Raw genomic sequence first — 14,036 nt, forward strand, 5'->3', positions numbered from 1 at the left:
CTCCCTCGCCGTCCCGGCCCCTTCGTTTCCCCGGCGGAGTCAAAAGGAATCGCCGCTGTTTCATACTTGAAAGTTGAACGGTGTGTTTTGGAGTTGGGCGAGGAGAAAAGTGTTTAACCGAGGAGCATGTTTAACAGCAACAAAAGAGGAGAGCAGAGGATCCTCAGACACTTGAATGACAAGTAATTATTTCCCCCGTCCATCAAACCCTCTTTTGATGCCAGGATGCGATCAGACATGATACGAGCAGCTCCACAGCCTTCAGACGGAGCCCCGCCTCAGCCACGCGGCTCCCGCCCTGCATAAACACGCACACGTGAGCGTGCGCTGCCTGACCAGTCCGATCCCGCCGCCACCGCCTGATGACCGCCGTGCGTTCACGTCCACTTCAATAAGTCTCCTCGCAGCGCGGAGCTTCGAATAAATCCCGACCCAATGGCGCCACGGGCGACGTGATGGAGTGTGGAGCGTCTCTCCCACCTGATGGCCGCTCACCTGCCGTCGCCGCCGGTGTTTTCAGGCCTCCCACGCGCTCCGTGGCGCTCTGTCCATTCCGTTCCGCCATCTTTGCCATCGCACATGGGCTGTTAATGTGATGCTAGCTTGTTTTCTCCCGAAGGTCCATAAATCGAGTGGAAAACAGTTAAAGTTGAAACCGTGTCCGGCCATGTCGGCCGTGCACCTCTGCGTTCTTCGCACTCCCGCTGCTCCAGCATGTCACGTGCGCATTAGGCGGGCGGTCTTCTCCATTTTGTGCTGCCAGCACAGACACCAGAGGGTCTGCTTGATCCCTTTGGAGAACTAGTGCATGAATTGATACATCCTCTGCTCGCTCCTTCCGTCTCGCTAATGTCTTTCCTCGTACTTGAACAAACAGCCTGTGCGTGTAGGACACAGAAGACAGATGTTTAGGATTACTTTCACCTCATTGCTCTATTGTATGCACTTTGAGGGCGCTCAGCTGATGTGGAATGCCACTCATGCAGGCTGCGGGAGCTCCTGCAGGACGCCTCCTGTTTATCAAAGTGCCATCTGCACTCCAGGCTACACAACGCGATCGGAGGTGGGAAAAACAGCCGGGAAATAACAGAAATATTCCTCTCCTCAGGTCCGCGTTCGTCACTGTGCAGGAGCCAAAGGTTTCATCCAGGAGTCGTTGAAAACACTCTGATGTTCGCTGTTAGGTTCAGCCTTGCAAAAGCACATTAGTGTTATATTTCATTTTGATATTGGACCGAACCGCAGCTTCAACCGCATTTTTCTAACTGTGTTTAAAAATGGTCAAGTGGTTATTAGCATTTTTGCTCCCCTGCAGGAATAAAAGCTCTCTGCGTCTGTGTTTACAGCTGTAAACTGGCGCAGGCCCTCACTGATATGGTTGAGGGGTGACTTTATCTCTGAGCAGAGCACTTATCTAATCTGGCTGTTGTGGGGAGCTGGAGGACGCGGCTGTGGGACACAGGCTGGCGAGGCTGCATCTTTAATTACCATTGATATCGCAACACAGAAGAGAAGAAGAGAGGGATGGGGGAGCGCATCCGGCGGCGGGGGAGGCGACGACGGGGGTGGGAGCAGAGAGAGGGAGAAGACCCGTGTTCACTTTTTAATTAAGGCTCCGTAGTGTAACTCGTCAATGTACATTATTGGAAGAATGAGCGTCAATGCCATTGCTTTTTCTCCCCCTCCTTTATCTCTGTCAATGATTCAAAGACATGATTTATGGTTCGTCTCCGTCTTTCACGATCATCCATCAAGCTCCGGCTCTGCCGCAGCGCCACCCGTTGTAAATCATTCTGAAAGCCTGTCACTCATTTCCATTAACCGTTCCTCTGTCGCTCTGTTCTCCGCCTCCCCTCAACCTCCTTTTCTCCCTCCCTCCTCCCCCCGCGCCCGGTGCACAACCTACAGGGTATCAGTTCCGTTCCGCTGCTTCGTCCGCCTACCTTCTTTTCAATAAATTAACCACTTTCTCCCATGCAATGAGTAAAAGGGCCCCGCAGTCGGCTCCCACTCCTCCTCCATTACAGCCGAGCACCTTACAAATGTCACGCCGCTGACTCGGAGGCTAAATCGGGACGTAGAACAAAGAAAAAGATTTTTCTGCCTCTGTTGTTTTGGGGGGGTTTTGACGCTGTTTTGGAGATTTTCACGGCTTTGATAGGAGCGTGGGATTAATGAGCGTATATCCCACACGTGTGCATCTGCTTTTGTTGTAGGAGATTTGAAAATAATTTGCCAGAAATTGTGCTTATGGCTGCACGTGTTGTCTTTTTATGATTTCGGTCGTAAAAATCTCCAGTCTTAAACACTTAATGGAAATATTATGTCTGTAATTATTCCTCCTGCAATCCACACTAAGAGCACTGTCACCGGGTTCTGGATTTTAGCAGTAATTCGTGCTCTCGGGATGACGGCAGTCTTTAACCAGGTTTTATGAACAGAAATAATTGGCTCAATGGAGTGACTGTCAGTCCCCCACAATGCTGATATGCCTGCTCTGGGGAGTCCAATTCACAGGCTTCTTTTTTCATTCTAATCAGCATCTCGATATCAATGCGGCGGAATACCCACAAACAGCAGAAAGCCCGCTTTGAGTGGAAACTTTAACTATTGGGTGCCAACACATTTCACTGCTTGGGCAGCCGTTGTTCTCAGAATGTGCTGTCAAAGTGACAGCGCACGCCAGGCACATCCAGAAGTTTGCACTTTTCAGAAAAACAACAGGCCCTAATCATTTGGCGGAGGACACTTGACAACAAATTTGCCATTAAAATGAATGCGTGTGGGGAGGGGGGGGCTGTTTTGAAGCATTTGTGCCTCTCCTACCGTCGCTTGTCTTCTCCCACAGAGCTCCAGGTTCTGGCGGGGTGGCTTCTTTGTCTTTGTGCCTGCCACGACGCAGCCTTTGGTCCCGCCAGCTGCTGACAGAACCGCACATTAGCTGCAAGTTCGCTCTGGCAAATCTGCTATTAATGAACTTTGAAGGTAAAAAAAACAAAATAAGAAGGTTCTGAAAACTGCATAAAACTGGGTGTACAGAGAAAAGCTGTGGCTGGAGTTCACCAGGGTCTAAAGAGGGATCCACACGTGGCCCGAGCGGGCGGAAGGCTCGGTGAAGTGCAGATTGTTTTAATAGAAGGCGCGCAGCCTCTTGCAGCTGCGCTATCAGCTTCATCGAGGCCTGACCTTGATGGAGGGCTGTTGCTGTCTGGGAGGGCCAGTGTTTAAGGTTCATGCAAAGTTTATGATGCACAGGCTCTATGTGCTGTATACATCTGCCCATCTCAGGGGAGGACCAAATGGGGCTCGGCAAGGAGACCTGCCGCCGGCTGCTTTTTGAGATAATCTAATATTCAGTCCCTCCAGGAATTTGTGATGTCGCAATCACAACAATTATTGAAAATTCCCTGTGAATTCTGCGCGGCTTTGCAGTTGGATTCCGTCGCTGGGACCGGTCGTTTGCCTCTTCTCCGGGTCTCTGGAGTCACGGTGGCAGCAAAGTGTCAGGACGTGCATCACAGAGTGAGACGGTTCCTGGTCTCATGCACGTGGGTGGAGACGAGGAGATCGGAAGTCTGTTGTCTTTGTAGTTTACCTTTGAATAAAGCTGTTCTAGTGTTCATTTTTTAAGAAAGGTTGTGTTTTTTGTCAATTATGCAAAAATGTTTTCATCAGCCAAAACTACATCGCAACAAAGCACCTGAAGTTCATTTAAAAATCTTCCGCTTTGACTTTAAAAAACATCCCACAGTGCAGGAATTGGAATTGAAAAGCCCTTTATTCAATGGAGCCATTGGGCATGAAGACAAACAGCACGTTAGCTGAGTGGAGGCCATCATACCTTTCACTCAGTATCTCATAAAGCCAGAACAAAGGCCTTATGTGTGCAAGGCAGTGGTCCTTAAAACGATGGCCCACTTTCCTCCCTGCTGCCATGCAAACATTCCTGACTGACATTCAATCAGGGAAATTTGAACCAACGCAAGATGGTCTTTTATTAGTGCCGCCCCTGTTTGCTCGACTGGTCAGCTCCAATATGCGGAGGGGCTTTGAGTGGCACGCTGGAAGATGATGGCTCCGCTCTTTGATAAGGGTGAATGAGGGGTAAACTGCTATTCTGCAGAAAGGAACCATCAGACCTCATCATGTCGCTCCTGGAGAACCGTGTCACGGGCTCTTCAGAGACCGGGTGACGGAGCGGCGCGGGGCTGCTTCCTCTCCTGCGAGCGGGAAACGCGCTGGCGTTGAAGCCACCCTGCTTCTGCTCCGCCAACTGGAACTGCGCGTCAGCCGGGGTAGAAGAGATCATCTGTAATCTGGCAAACACACGCCGAGGCTTTTAAGCCTCTTCACTTAACGTGACGTTATCCCGCGCGCTCGCCACATTGTTTGTATTTACATTCGCTTGTTAGCAGAAGAGGACAAATCGGATTCAGGATGGGAGCTGTATGTTCAACGGCTCCATCTAAACACAACAGTACCCACATTTAAGGGCTTTCTTTGGTGAACGTACACGCTGGTACAGGCGCTGAGCTTTGCTTCTGTCCCTTTTTCAGAGGACAATATCGGAATTTAGGCTCAGAGTTCTGGATCTAATCGTGCCGGGAGCCGCCGCTCTGCAGGTTGGGATTAGAGCTCTGTAAATCTGGGAGAATGGAGCACCTCCACTGTGACTGCCACCCCCACTGCAGCTCCCTGAGACGTGAAGGGGCTGTTGTTGTTGATATCGGACCCTCTGGTGCCATCCAGCATCGGGAAAAATCACGTGAGGCGGCGGCGGCGGCGGCGGCGGTGCGTTCAAAGTGATGACTTCGGTGCCGGAGCGCAGATTGCAATGCTCTCCCACCGCTCGCTTCCAATTAGGCAGAGGGCCGACTGATGCGTCTCGCAGCAGAAGCTTCTCGTAGGCATCAAAAAGAGCAGCATTTGTTGGTGACATCACGGGAGACGAGGCGCTCCTGGAGCTGGAGGCAGGGCGGCCCGACGCGGCTCAGTAAACGTAACGATTAGCATGGGCGCGACATGCGAGCGCAGACGTTTAGAAATTCCCACATTTGTGTCCTTTTATCATGAAATCGCCCCGTAACGCCGAGTAAACCCCCCCCCTCAGCGCCGATGAGTCCAAACTCTGCGTTTTTAGTTAACGGAATGATGGTGGCGAAAACATTTTTGATTAATTGCCATAATTATTGTGATCATTTTTGCCCAAATGATCAGCCAGATGGCAGGATATGGTGTCATATTTGCGTTCCTCTCGTATTAATCTGGCTCCGGGTCCATCTGAGCACATTGTGCTGTTTGCTGTGCTCGCAGTCTGTCCCCGAGTCGTCCTGTCTTTTTCAGGGCTGCGAGTTTTCATTTGATTATATTAGTCTATTAAATATTAAAGTGGAGGGTGTGTGAAAGCAAGGCATTTATCTGCATGACTAGCCCGTGTTTGGTGGAGGAAGTAATGCGCTTTAAGTAACATCTCCTTCATGCATACAAAAATTAACACGAGCGCTTCCGTCTGAGCCTCAGAAAGATGCAACAAAGGCACTCAGCGAGGGTTTTATGCCGCTTTTAAACACACATTTCACTGTATAATCGACAGATTTTAGGCCACGAGACTGCAATTACCCATTTAGGGCTAAATACGTCATAACTCCCTCCATGACTCCTGCGCGAGTCTCAAATCAAAAGCAGACGGGAAAATAATGGGTCAACTGGTGTCCAAACACGCGTTTCTATTTAAAAGAAGGTCCCAAACTATTTTATTCTGCAATATCAATTAACCTACAGACAACTTTTGTCAAAGGGAGCACTCAAACGTGATTGTTCTCTCTTTACTCCGCAGTGTCCTTGGGCTCCGGGAGACTGTTTCCTGACAGGGAACAATGAGAAGAGAGGTGTTTACAGATCTTTACAGATGGCTGCGGGGCTCAGAATTAGCTCTTCTCCATTTCTCCTGCGATTCGGTTCACAGTTAACTTTAGATGTGTCATCAAGACTATCATCAGGATGTCTGAGAATGTATCTGTTTGATCCGTGACGTGCGCCGCTCACCGAGTTAGTCAGATATCACTGTCAAATATTAAACCCTGTGACATGTGTGTCTCGTTCTAATGATAGCTCGCTGGAGAAAAACACAAACCAGCCCGGCAACTTTGGAATGCTGTTTTTCACACGCGGCCCTTTTTGAGTGACATTTCACTCCTATTTATAACAGCAGATGAACAAATTAAGTGTTATATTTTCGGTACAGACTCTGCAGACGTATTAGCGATGACAGGCGAGATGCTGACCTGCATCCTCAGGATGTTCTCTGACTCTCCTGCAGGCCTCCTTTGCTTCCCTCTCAGGTTTTTGTCCTCTGCGTGGCATAAATCCAGGAGATGAAAATGTCATGGAGCAGGTTCATTTTGCAAAGAGGTTTTGATTGCCATGTGCGCGTAATTGATTGTTCCAAGGACAGGGGGAAATCTAGAAATGTCATAACAGTCCTGCTCAGGTTGGTCCCACCACCAGGCAATCAATGAGAAGTAAAAAGGGATATTGATTCGCGAGCAGCAAAAACTGTAGCTTGAGACAGCCGGGAAAGTGGCAGAGACGTGCAGACCTGTCACGGGCACCTATGAATTACCAAATCTTCTGTGAAGATAGTGTTACCGTGGATACACACACACACACACACACACAAAGATCTGCACTGACACTGTCCATTAGCTCAGCCCCGCGCGCCGCTAACTCCCTCTTCATGAATGAACTCTTGATTTTCCACGTAGAGAAACGCTGGAATCAACATTTTCATAGGTTAGCAACATGCTACACGTGTAGCTCATGTAAACAGTGACCAACGTTAGCATATGAGATTAATAAATACAGTCCACCCAAAGTTGGACACAATGCAGCAAACCCAGCAAAGAGGGCTGGTATCAGGGTTTAAGGTGTCACAATGCAGTCAGACAGCGTTCCGCAGCGTAGCAGTTGGTCTAATCTGCCAGTTCCTAACTGGTTTGTGGAGATGTAGGAGTGGAAAAAGTCCTGTTGGCTCAGAAAGAGGCAGCTGCTTCTGTAAATCCAGGCCTGGCTATGCCAGGAGTCTGTTCTAACGGATAAAGGTTATAAACACTTCAGCTGTCTGATTTATGATGGACACCTCAGGTTTTCTGACCTTTGCATATCTCAGTCTGAAGATATAAATTTGTAGTGACACAGATTGGAGGCTTTACAGCGGTTTATGACATGCTAAATCTCAGCCGAGGCGTGCCAGCCTCTTGTTTTGTAAGGCTTGTTAGGTCGGGAGTTGCCTTGCTTGGCCCCAGAAACGTTTTTCATTGCAAGCTTTTCCTTTAGTTTCTTATCTTCCAGTTGTTCAGGAATCTAGATGGAGGCCATTGTAATCCAGTATTTTCCAGAGTGATACAGCATAATATGATTATTTTTATTGTTTAGCCTTCGGATGAGTGCATCATGTAAGTGATACAGATGCATTCTGGGACGGCGGGTTTGAAGGCTGTAGTCTGGGGGGATAGAACCGGACTGAAACTTGTTTACATTCACGCTGAAAGCTTTGGCCTTCCCACACACACACACACACACACACACACACACACACAAATCATTTGAAAACATTTTCAGTTTAATGGTGTTTCATTCAAAACCAAAAACTGTCTGTTGCATAGTTGCTGGTCCGACACCACGGCTAACTGACCAATAAGGGGTCAGATTTCTCAGAATGTCTCTGCTGATTGGCTGCAGGAATAAGCCCCGCCTCCAGTCCATCCTAATAAAATGAGCAATCGAAGCTTTGTTATGATTCCAGAACACTGTGGATGTGATGTGGATCAAAGCACACCTGTGAGATGATCGGCCGTCCTCGCGTCCTCCTTTTCTCCGGACTGTTGAGCAGCACATGGCGGAGAAGACGGTTCCGAGCAGTTTGCGCCGCTGAACTTACGACTAAACACAGTTTTATTACTCTTGATGAAGTGCTGTTTTGTCAGTTTTGTCCTTGGGTTGCGTCTCACGTTATAGATCACCGTCTGGTGGCGCGGCAGCAGCACTTCTGCTGGCGGAGCCGCGCCAGGAACGCAGCGAGCAGCAGTCAGACGTGCACCGTCCCTGCCAGAAGGTTAATTGGCGCCTTTGGACGACTGAAACTTTGGGCATCTGATAGGAAGCCGAGAGGGCAGCTGTAAATCTCCGTCAGCTCCACCTCCGAATATCACGATAAGACACAAACATTCCCACGGAGGCCGATTTTACTCCGCGTGAATGGTTCTTTCTGGGGGAGGAAAGCATCTCATCCCATTTTGGAATTAGTGGGAATGAAGAAAACCCCAGTTTTCTTTGATTACCCTGATAAATGCATCCCATCAGAGGGCCCTCAAATATCTGTATTGATTATTTATTTTCAGTGTTAAATTATGAAGTAAAGACTATTTCTACTCATCCTGCCAGCAGCAGTGCAGTTTAAAGCCCCCACTGGGCTGGAAAAACACCCGTCTCCCCTCTTTGGTCCCAGTCTTTCAGGTTTAGTGACGACTTTGAAGAGCTTTGTCACAGCCTTCACCGTGAGGCTTAGATACTGTATAAGACTTTAAATAAAACATACCTCTGTGCTCTTCACAACCCCCCCCCCCTGCCATCAGGGGTGTTGTGGAGGCCATCACAGAGCCGGCCTGACCAATCAGAACGGCCCTCTCGCGGTGGATCCAGGCTCCTGGGCTGTGCCTTCACATTCTCCGTGTTTGTTTTTGAAAAGTCCGAGTGCCATCTCCATCTTCATCCATTAGCTGGCAGGCAGCTCACCTCTAGGGTTTCTCTGGAGGCACTTGTGAAATATTGATAGTAAAAAAAAGGCTTATTTTCAGAGGGCAAAAACGGGAAGACTTTCCACGGGCCGCTTGTTGTGGGACTCCTAAGTGCTCGGCTCCAGCCGTCCCCACACGGAGTGCCTTCTATTCAGAGAAGAAATATTAACCACATGAAACGCATAAGTGCCTGGACAGGGCTGTTATGTCCTATTCATATTTAACTTGGAGCATCTGCCGCGTCTCTCCCAAAATGCACATTTTCCAGCGCGACTACCAGGCGGAAAACATCTCAGATATGTGACGACGCTGACAAACTGCATTTACTGCAGTTACCTTCTGAGGGAAATATGCAAACGCCGGCTGCATCGGCGGTTTGATCCTCAAGTCGTCTGAAAATAGATGTCGTCGGAAAGGACTTTTATTTCTGGCGTCACGCGGAGCGAAGCCTGCAGCCACGCCGGACGCCGTCGATGCTGAGTCAAAGATCGCGCTAATTGGATGAGGGGGAACGTGTCAATTAGAAAGACTTCTTTAACGACGTCTTAGGCGAGGCAATGGCGTCCGTGCTGAATGAGCAGGTGAAAAATGAAAGGATTAACTGCTGTTTATGAGGCTGCCAGGGAGAAGAGAACAATGTGACAGATCACCGTTTATTTATTTATTTATTTCGATTTCCGACGCCGAATTAATCAGCTTCGCTCCTCAGTATTTGCACTCCCAGGTGGATTATTTTTGCTCAGAGGGTTAAACGTGTGGATTTTATTGACGGAGCATTAAAATCTCTAAAGGGCAAATGTTCCCAGGAACAGGCGACTTTCATTTTGCCTGCAGTTTTGAAGCATCCGTAATCACTATGGAACAGGTCACTTACAATAACACACACCGGAATAATCAATCTCTTTTTGTCACCCGGTGACCGGTGACTGTTGTAAACATCTCAACTGGAGGCTGGAAAAACCTCCGACGCAGCGGCGAGTCAACGAGCTGCCGTGAATCACGGCGGTGTTGAGCAGCACCAGCAGCCTGTTAGTGGAGCCATTACGCCCAGTTTCACTCCCGGAGCACCAAACGCCACTGCCTTCATGCACAAAATGCATATTTAGCCCGTATTTTTACAGCTTTTCATGTTGATATCTATTTACATTTTTTAAATAAGGACACGTCCCGGGGAGAGAGAAGAAGAACGGGGCCTTGTGAACCTCTGAATCTGATCTAGTCTGATCACACGTAAAGCTGTTATTGTCTGCGTGGTGTAAACAGTATATTAATGTCCCACGTGTCTTCCTCTCTTACAGTCTACATGCCTGAAGATGACGACGCCGCTCTTCAGGATGCTGCCAACGACGTCGAGGGCGACAACGACGCTCTGACCGAAGAGGAGTGCTCGGAGAAGACCAGTCCCAAAGTGTCTGAGGACCGAGAGCTGGACAACAAGAGCACCAACACCTACAGCAACCAGGACTCTCCCATCAGCGTCCTTTCCAACCAGGACGCAGAGCTGGAATCACACCTCAGCGACGGCAGCGACAGACTCTCGGATTTCAAAATCTCCCCGCCTCCCGAGAGCCATCGAGATGAGGAGAGACACGGCCCGAAGAGCAAAGAGGAGACGGGCAGCAGCTTGGAGAAAATGAGGGCAGCCTATGCAAACTTTCTGTCCGATTCCTACTGGACTGGGATCGGAGTGGACATAAAAGTGGGCAAAAACACCAGCAAAGCCAACTGTGACAGCACCAACGGAGGCGCCAAGAGCGAGTTTGACTGGCACCAGGACGCTCTGTCCAAGAGCTTACAGCAGACGCTGTCTCCCAAGCCGGTCTCCAAACCGAACCTCTTCAGCTCGGTTCACCTGTACAGACAGACGTCCAAACCTGGAGGCTCGGTGTTCACGGGCGCGAGCCGCTTCCGCTGTAAGGACTGTAGCGCAGCTTATGACACGCTGGTGGAGCTCACGGTCCACATGAACAAGAGTGGACACTATCAGGACAACAACCACAGCAAACAGAGTCACTCCTCCGCCTCCTCCTCCAAGTCCAGGAAGAGAAACCTGCATGACATGGAAGGCAAAGAGGACGCGCAGAAGGTTCTCAAGTGCATGTTCTGCGGCCACTCCTTCGACTCGCTCCAGGATTTGAGCGTCCACATGATTAAAACGAAGCATTACCAAAAAGTGCCTTTAAAAGAGCCCATCCCGGTCATCACCCCCAAGTTGTTGCCACCAGCAAAGAAACGGGCCTTCGAGTCGGTGAGGCCGTGCTCCCCCGACTCCACCACCGGCGTGTCTGGCTACGCTGAAGCCCAGAGGGCCTCCGCCATCTCCAGCGCCAGCAATAACCGCTACGGCTATCAGAACGGAGCGAGCTACACTTGGCAGTTCGAGACGTGCAAGTCTCAGATTCTTAAGTGCATGGAGTGCGGGAGCTCTCACGACACCCTTCAGCAGCTGACCACGCACATGATGGTCACCGGACACTTCATCAAAGTCACAAACTCCGCCTCTAAAAAGGGGAAACAGCTAGCGCTCGACCCTCTGGCCATAGAGAAGATGCAGGGTTTGGCTGACCCTGCTGGCACCAGTGACACGGAGGGAGAGAAGCTGTCTCCAAAAAATCCCTCCCCCAGGAGCGCAGAGAAGGACAGCCAGGGAGAAGGCTCCTCGGACAAAATGGAGGAAACGGAAACGAAAGACGACAAGCAGGAGAGCGAGGATCACAAGCAGAGCAACGGGGCGTTTAAGTACCCTTATCTCCGCGAGGAGGACCTAGAGCAGGACTCGGGGGGAGGAGGGGACATTCTGAAATCTTTAGCCAACACAGTCGCCTCCGCCATCAACAAGGCTCAAACGGGAACACCGAGCTGGAGCGCCTACCCCAGCATCCACGCCGCCTATCAGCTCTCCGGCATCATCAAAGGTGCGCCTCTCTCCGCGTCGCCGCCCTCTCAGATAAAGCAGCAGTTTAACCACAAGCTGAGGCCGATTGCCCCGAAGGGGAAGCTGTACCACGGCGGCGCGGGAGCCGAGGCCCCCCAGAGACAGCATCAAGCCGCGGACATCAAGAAGGAGAAGCTTGGCGTTAGCGATGGTAAAGAAAGTCAGAGCCTCAAGTTTGATCTGCTGGAGAACGACGACAGCGACTGTCAGGACGACTCCTCTTCCTCTTCAAAGCTCGACGCAGACTGTATGAACGAAGGCGGCGAAGCCGTCAAAGGGAAGATGAGCCCGGATCTCTCTGACAGAGGCAAGACACCGAGCCCCTCCGCCAGCAGCGGCCGCGGCGCCGCGCCGGAGCCCCTCGCCGACGCCGCCGCCGTGCTCGCCATAAACCCTCTCAGCGCCCTGCAGTCGGTCCTGAACAATCACCTGGGTAAAGCCAACAAGCCCAACAGCGCAGATAAACTGTCCGCTCACGCCAAGTCTGTCTTCGCCGACATCAGCCGAGGCGGCGACAAAGCGGCTTTGATGCTCGGAAAGGCGGCGGCAAACCGGCCCGACAACGCGTTCCTCTTTGTGAGCGACGACCAGCCCATCGATCTGACCAAATCCAAGCACAGCAAGCGGACGGCGCCGCTCCTGCCGTCCGCCCCGATGCCGCAGAAATACGCCCTGTCAGACATCGCCGACATGGTCAAAGTTCTTCCGAAAGCTACGACACCCAAACCTTCCCTCCCGTCGCGGATCCCATCCATGAAACTGGAATCAGACGTGCGGCGCTTCGAGGACGTGTCCTCGGAGGTGTACTCTGTCCACAAGCGCAAGGGCCGACAGTCCAACTGGAACCCTCGCCACCTCCTCATCCTGCAAGCCCAGTTTGCTTCCAGTCTTTTCCAGACCTCCGAGGGCAAGTACTTGCTCTCGGACCTGGGCCCTCAGGAACGGATGCACATCTCCAAGTTCACCGGACTCTCCATGACCACCATCAGCCATTGGTTAGCAAACGTGAAATACCAGCTGCGGAAAACAGGAGGGACCAAATTTCTGAAGAACATGGACACGGGCCACCCGGTCTTCTACTGCAATGACTGCGCGTCCCAGTTCAGGTCACCGGCGGCTTTCATAGCCCACCTGGAGTCGCATCTCGGCTTCCAGATCAAAGACATGTGCAAAATGCCAGTGGAGCACCAGACCAAGGTGGAGGAGCCTGAACTGGCCAAGGCTCTGAGCGCCAGAGCCACCGAGGCCCTCATGGCCGACGAGGACATTGACGCCAAGTTCAAATGCAAGCTCTGCTGTCGGACATTTGCCAGCAACCACGCCGTCAAACTCCACCTGAGCAAAACTCACAGCAAATCCCCCGACAACCATTCACAATATGTCGAGATGGACAAGGAGTAGCTGCGCTCCTTTCCTCTGGACGCTCTAATTTCAATACACGGGTCAGTTATTTCAGCCGTTTTGGGGTTTTTTTGTTTTTTAAATTAGCGTCGTGTAGAGTGATCCCCTTATGACATTTCCAATGTTTGATAGATTCCAGCAGACACACTGGTTAGAGGCAGGAACACAGAGACTTTTGCACCCTGGTCAAAGGCGTCACCGGTCATGAAATCTTTTACTGCTTGAAGAAACCTAAATGCTGATGTTTGCATGCAATAGCCCAGGCTATGACTACTATTTATTTGTATGATATGTCCAGTTTCAATTGTATTTCAAAGACAAAACAATGATCTGATTGTACTTTAAGACTCCTGTGGTCCGGCGGGCCCGAGGCAGGCTGCCGGGCGTACGAGCACACGCGCAGACGTGCACAGTGCATTGCTATGTAAAGAGGTTTTGTGTCGCAACCATAGAAGAGAGAGAAAAGAAGCACTTTAATAAATGTTTAATCACCAGTTTAGACTCTGTACATGACTCAAAGCTAATTAGGAAGTTCCACCTGTAAATACGTTTCAGAAGACGAAGGCGAGAGTGCAACAACAACAACAACAACAACGGCGAGGCAGACGAACCCTGTGATACCTGCACCTTTTTTTACTTATTCAAATAAAGAGTTAACATTTGATAACAGCTGGTATTTTTTCATCTTCATTCACTTCTGTTTGTCTCCACTCGTGTGCAGCTTGAGTTTGGTTTATTAGAACTAGTTAAAATAGTTAACTAGGTGCTGCTAAATCGCACACACTGGACCAACCTTCACCAGGATGGACTTTTAAAAAAACCTGGAACCTTTCAGACTTCATTTATGTCCTATTTAGGAAGTATTCCAGAATATTCCAGCATCTTGCTGGTCTAAAAACTGATTA

General features: G+C 50.2%; 1 protein-coding gene across 2 annotated transcripts in view; it reads left to right on the forward strand.

Annotated features, from left to right (window-relative positions):
• Nucleotides 1-13,800, forward strand: part of LOC130529869 (teashirt homolog 2) — a 35,330-nt gene extending 21,530 nt beyond the window's left edge. For both annotated transcript variants that reach the window (XM_057040524.1, XM_057040525.1), the window contains exon 2: nt 10,094-13,800. In XM_057040524.1, the coding sequence (XP_056896504.1) occupies nt 10,094-13,131 (3,038 nt within the window). In that variant the 3' untranslated portion in view covers nt 13,132-13,800. The remainder of the gene's footprint in view (nt 1-10,093) is intronic.
• The last annotated feature ends 236 nt before the right edge of the window (nt 13,801-14,036 follow it).

This window comes from Takifugu flavidus, chromosome 8 (assembly GCF_003711565.1).
Source record: "Takifugu flavidus isolate HTHZ2018 chromosome 8, ASM371156v2, whole genome shotgun sequence".
Classification (NCBI taxonomy): domain Eukaryota; kingdom Metazoa; phylum Chordata; class Actinopteri; order Tetraodontiformes; family Tetraodontidae; genus Takifugu; species Takifugu flavidus.